The 6,243-nt window shown below is 41.0% G+C and overlaps 1 protein-coding gene across 3 annotated transcripts in view; it reads right to left on the bottom strand.

Annotated features, from left to right (window-relative positions):
• Window positions 1–288: 288 nt before the first annotated feature.
• The window catches only part of LOC133485586 (ryanodine receptor 2-like), a 62,521-nt gene continuing 56,566 nt past the window's right edge, over window positions 289–6,243 (bottom strand). For all 3 annotated transcript variants that reach the window (XM_061789517.1, XM_061789518.1, XM_061789519.1), the window contains exons 90-97: window positions 6,000–6,060; window positions 5,511–5,657; window positions 5,127–5,261; window positions 3,014–3,170; window positions 2,268–2,332; window positions 1,589–1,689; window positions 1,047–1,098; window positions 289–747 (exon numbers count right to left, since the gene is read on the bottom strand). In XM_061789517.1, the coding sequence (XP_061645501.1) occupies window positions 652–747; window positions 1,047–1,098; window positions 1,589–1,689; window positions 2,268–2,332; window positions 3,014–3,170; window positions 5,127–5,261; window positions 5,511–5,657; window positions 6,000–6,060 (814 nt within the window). In that variant the 3' untranslated portion in view covers window positions 289–651. The remainder of the gene's footprint in view (window positions 748–1,046; window positions 1,099–1,588; window positions 1,690–2,267; window positions 2,333–3,013; window positions 3,171–5,126; window positions 5,262–5,510; window positions 5,658–5,999; window positions 6,061–6,243) is intronic.

Here is a 6,243-nt window from a genome sequence, read left to right as displayed (position 1 = left end):
ATCCATTTCCATGGAAACAATGTGACCTGAGAACGGAGAGACATGCCAGCGCGCTACACGATGGTTTATAACGAGGGTGCAAACAGGCTGAAGATGAGGGATGAGCTGACAGCGGGAAAACGATGAGAAGGACAAGAAGGATCCCGAAGAGGTTGTCGTGAGAGGCAAAGAAGTGCCCCCCAAGTGTGCTGAGGAACGTCGAGAGAACAAATGCCACGGGGAGAGTGTTTATCTGGATGTCACAATGGGGAGAAGGGTTGGGAGGCTGCGATTAGCAAGACAAATGACTTGGTTCACAAAACATGAGCTTTACTGAGACACACACCACTGCAAAGGTTCATTCGAATTGCAGGTCTTTGTAACTTGAAAACAGCCCATGGAGAAAAACAATTACTTTTTTTGACAATTGTTTTGTTGAAGGATACCATACAAAAAGCATGCTAGTTTAATTTAAATATAAATGAAAATAAATGATGGCACTGAATCTCTGGTATATACTGGAAACACATCTATAGTGTGAGGGAAAACTACATCAAAGTCCAAAATCGATAGTGTGCACACCAAATTCCGGTTAATCCAGACCGCATCAATGCAGATGGCTTCTATGTGATGACATTATCTGGGGAGGCTTAAAATCGCTCAGATTTCCTTTCATCCCAGCTGATCTTCATTTTGCTTACGGAAACAGTCTCCCACAGGAAAGAATTCCCAGCAACGTTCCTGGTACATTTTCCACACGTAGGATTCCTATGTCAACACAGGGATAATGTATCTGAAATATTTACTGTTTGTACACAGTACCAAATTAATTATACAAAGCAAAAAGCTTTTAGAGACTGCAGAATAGGTATTTTTTGACTTATTATATTTTGTACACTCACACTACAGCAATGAACCATGAAATCACATTGTAAGAATGCACAATTGCATAATTTTACAACTGACAATGGACCTATAAATGCAAGAACTGCTTTGAAAAAGAGCACCCAGTGTGTGCTGACATTCATACGGCTCAGGTATTTAAATGGAAGAGATAACGATTATACCTGTCCTGTGTGTTCGGTTTCGTCTTTGTTAATGAGGTGCATCAAGAAAAATCTGCAAAGACACGAGAACAAATTATGCTGCTGCTCATCAACCTCCCACTCAGTGACAGCAGTACTTGTGTGAGTCCTGGTATTGTGCTAGTTTTCGAAATGGTTATTAAGCTCTTGGGTATTAGTTCACTGCGTGTTCATTCGTGTCTTGTTTTGGGCCAGTGAGCTAAGTGAAGAAAGAGACCCCAAAATCACCCCAAAGATGCAAACACATCTGATAAGATCCATAGCGTGACAATCATTGCTGGAGAAATCATGCAAATCTGCAACACATAACTCTTTGAGAAACATTATTTAGTGGGGAAGGTGTTAATTCATCAACTCTGTTATCAACTCAAAGTCCAAGCAGATAATTTGCACTACATTATACATAACTAAATCGTCTACTGTGTCACAAACGTTAGTAGTCTAATACATTTTACTGGTAATGATGGCACATGTAAGGACAAGGTGTAGTCTGGCTATTTTTCACTAAAATACAGTAAACTCACAGATAGTTGGCCAAGTTGTGCTCCTGCAGAGTGTGAGTCTCAAAACCATGAGGAACTTTATCAAAGTACTCGTTCCCTATTCCACAAATAAAACACTTGGTCTGCAGGGTGGGAGAGAGAAATAAATGTATAAACTTGACATGTTACGGGATTTGGTCACAGTGTTTAGTCTGCTGGCACCATAATGTAAAAAAAGTTGTTCCTTCTTTTCAAAGCCACTGTCACAATCCAACTGAAAGGCAAACAGCTTGAATAGAAAAAATGAATTGGGGAAAGCTGCCAGGTTTACACACATAATTTGTATTCTCTGCTCAAACGTAGCAATCACATGCAGCACTACGGTTCTGAGTGCATTTTGGGGTGAAGGCAGTGAACAATCTCGAGCATTTCTATTGTGGGAGCAGTCGCTTGGCAATTTATAAAACCCCAGCAACACAATCACGAGACTACAGTATTATAAACTACATATCACTTGTTCCTATTATTGTAATTACAAAAATGATCAGCACGTGACAAATACAAAGGTACATTTTATTTCTCCATCCATCAAACTGTAAAGTCAGGCACCTATTTGTTGTGAGTCGGATTTGTGGATTTAAAGCACCCGTGGGAACCCCCAAAGTTTAAACCAGAGAGAAAGTGTGTGTGTATGTGTGTGTGAGTGACTGTCACTTCTCACCTCCATATCCTCTTTCACCTGCTCCTGCTGGTCACGCAGCTCCCCAAAGGCATCAATTATCAAGCCTGGGAAAAATGGACAAGATTGTGTTTTGCTTGCATTTGTTGACTCTGAAGCAAAAGTGTATTTTTTAAAAGCACAACATGAATTTAGTTGTTGGTTTTTGCCACGGCTGATGTTAAGTCAGGTAGCGTTTCCCTTTTTTTTTTTTTTTTTTTTTTTAAATCATACAATCTAAACAATTTGGGGGGCTAAGACACATGGATTTATTTAAGTGGGATATGCACATACTAATTTAACTTTTTTACTGATTTTTAAAATGTGTGAGACCCCACACTCGACAGGTAAAAGAAAAAAAAAAATCACCGTGTGCTCTTGTTGCTCTAAGAGTGTGACCAACACAGCATACCATGCACATAACCATATCTTCTCCGACAATCACAAGTCTCATAGGCCTGTTCCGAAAGCGGATGTCTTGCATAGTACCAAGACTGACCTGTGAGAGGCAGTATGGTGCCACAAGGCATCCAGACTGCAGGAAAATACCAAGAAGAAAAAAGTAGTAGTAGTCGTGGGTCGGAGAAGAACTACAAGCAGCTAGGCCACAGAGAATTCTGCATTGACCACAACTGTCAAGATTTAGTAGGGTAGCAAACTAGCATTTCCCTTGTTTTTTACTGTCCTGCTACTGAGATGGAGTATAAAGGGCCGGCGCGATTAAAACCCATTCAACACATCCGACTCACCTTGAATGATAGCTAGCAGGATGACGATGACAAAGAAGAAAAACGTGATGTCAAAGACGATACGTTCCACCTCAAAGTCATCACCAGCGGGGTCCTCGATCTCATCCCCGATACCCCCTCCAGCACGCACTCCCACGTACATGTGGAACATGTAGCACTGAAACAAATGTATGGGCAATACAAAAAAAATTAAGGCATTTAAGACAAATCTCCAAAATACAATACATTGCCGTCATTATTCAGTGCCCGGCCTGCCTTTTTTTTTTTTTTCCTTTGTTTTCACAGAGGAGCAGTGGACTGTGTAATCAATATTCTTTGCCTTTTGACTACAGTTCCCCAAAAGGATTTTGTAGAAGAGCGTGAGGCAGGACAAATTAAGTCTGGTTGCCGAGCAGGGATGATACCTCGCTTCCAAGAGCCAAGGACATTTCTTTGAAGAAACAAGACCAAAAGCACACAATGGCTTTTAGTGGTGGCTACTAAACTGTTGAGAAACATATCAAACCTTCAAAGACAGGAGGAAGAACTTTTCTGACCAACCTTGTATGGATATATTTGTTGTCTAATATACTGTTAAGACTCCAATAAAAGTTTGGGTTACAAAACTGCAATGCAACAATTATCAAAATGTAAAACAATGGTACCTTGACTTACGAGTGCTCCAACTTAAGTGTTTTTTGAAGTTAAGAGCAGTTGCCTGATTTGAATTTATCAGTGAGCTTCTGATATACCGCCATTGGAGTGAAATGGGGGGTAAAAGTAGAGAGACACTTGCCGATGAGCTTTCAGCTCTTTATTTAAAGGTACAAACAGTCAAAACACTCAAAATACAAAATGGGAACTCTTGCAAGCAGCTACAACTGGCCAAAACTCACATCTAGAGGTCACACAGAGACTAACCGGCCATTTTGCTGACTTCACTCACTAGGACAGGCTCCCTTAAAGGCACACCGCTTAGGCGCACATTTTTTATTATGACTTTTGGCTCCTCCCAACTTACAACGTAATTACGCTTTATAAAACCAGTTTATTTCTTTACATTCTCATTTTATGGTGTTTTTACAGACCCCAGTGCTATTTTCCTTTATTATAAAATTGTGCTTTTTGGGGGCTAGAGCAGACAAAATTAATTTTAAATTGAGTTGCGAGCTTGGTGACCGAGCCAACTAAGCTCTTAAGTCAAGCACTCTCATACTAAAGAAACACAAATAAGTATTCACGTACTTCAATGCAAAAATGTGCTTTCCTGATATTCTGAAAACTGTGCTTGCTCAAGCGCTGCTCAACGTCAAGCATGCACATTAATTCAGTAACTGTGACTGAAGATTTGATGTAAGCGCTCCCGCCTCCAAAATTAGAAGGGATTTATTCAAATGATATTGCCACCCCTCCGTCTGTGAGTGACAGGGGATTGCACATCGGAACCGCGCAGGCAGGGGGGTGTTACAGTGTTGTGACTGGCCAAACAAAGAGATATTATATCTTGAGCAGATGCTTTTTGTTTTTTCCCGCTGTCCATTATTTTATAGAATAATGGTGGGAGGAATAAGAAGTGGATCACAGACAGAAACGTCTTGATGTGACTTGTGGCCGAGGCATGTGGCTCTCCAGATATATAGAGAAAATATATACTCCTGGGACGGAAAGTTGCATTAAAATTCTCCATTAACAATAGCAGTGTCAATCAAAACTGATCATTTTCACCTTTATAAAAGCAGAATTTGGGGGACACTGTATTGGATCTCATTAGACTGTGCAGGTGTACCTAATGAAGTACATTTAATATGTAGGGGTTCCTTGTTTACAACAAAGTTCTGTACCTACGGTGGTGACATAACCTGTAATTTGTATGTTATAAATTTAAACACCCTGTCATCCATCACTAGCCTATGCTAACGCAGTAGAAAAGTCATAGTTACAGTAAATATTTGAAAGAAAAACACGTCATATAGTGGAAAACAATGAGTACAGTGCTAACTAAGCGTGCATTCTTGTTCCGTGTGCTGCGCCAACTAGGTCATTGCGTGCCATCAATAACCTTGACACAGTGTGTGTCTGTCCATCGTAAACCGAGGAACCCCTGTACACACGTGTGCTTGCTCATTTAACTCACAGTGAGCATGTCATTGCATTTCATGTCTCTGGCATCCTTGTCGTCGCTCTTGTTGTAAAATTTGCGGAAGAAATTGAAGGCCACCACCGTGTAGAGATAGACCACCACAGCCAGAAGGCCCAGAGTCAGGACCAACTAGCAAACACACACAAACAAAAGCACAACAATAGCAATTGGGATTAGTGTACTTTGGAGGAATACTGACCATCATCAAATAAAATCCTGGTTTATACATCAAGAAATTTTGATAACAAACAACCCACACATACGAACTGAACCTCCCCCCTTCCATTCACACACACACACACACACACACACACACACACACACACACACACACACACACACACACACACGCACATATAAACACATTTGCGCACACACCTGTTTCCCATTGTGTGTGACAGATGAGAGGATGGTGCGAAGAGTCTTAATGCCCATGGCAATGTCCAAAAGGTGGGCCGCGAAGAAGAAGTTGTTATAGTGTCCCAAAACTGACATGGCCATGTAGCAGGCCAAGTAGAGGAAGGACTGCCGCAACATGACGAGCACACATCAAACACACAAAGAGAGATAAGCAGACGGCATGGAGACAAATGTGTATTGTAGATAAGGCAAAATCACAGGATATTACGCTCATCACTTGAGCACTGCGTAGATTTGCAACAAACTACAATCAGCAGGTCACAACATCAAAATAAATGAGGAATCTGTCATAAAACATTAAATATAATTTATACTGGAGTAATGTCATCTGTCACCGTACAATACAGGAAGCGAGCACGAGATAGCGAGTGGGATTGTACGCCGGTGAACAAATAGAGAGTCGTAAAACATATTGTACTACGTACGTATTGCGCCAGCTGGACTTACATTGTCTGTGAGAACAACTCCAAGTTTCCAGACCTGGTACTTGATGTCAATGGAGCAGAATCTGAAATAATCAGAATCATGAAATCATCGGGCACACAGAAGTTATACCACACATTTGTACCATTGTTGATCCATTGTCTATTTCCAAGACCTTCTCAGCTGGCTCTTAACTAGGATGTCCTGTGCTTTCTCAAGTGAAACATGTTCTAGGTCTAGGAGCTCATTGAGGAATACCGCACAAAGC

This window comes from Phyllopteryx taeniolatus, chromosome 11, assembly GCF_024500385.1.
Source record: "Phyllopteryx taeniolatus isolate TA_2022b chromosome 11, UOR_Ptae_1.2, whole genome shotgun sequence".
NCBI classification, from domain to species: Eukaryota; Metazoa; Chordata; class Actinopteri; order Syngnathiformes; family Syngnathidae; genus Phyllopteryx; species Phyllopteryx taeniolatus.
This window is presented reverse-complemented; position numbering and strand designations above follow the sequence as displayed.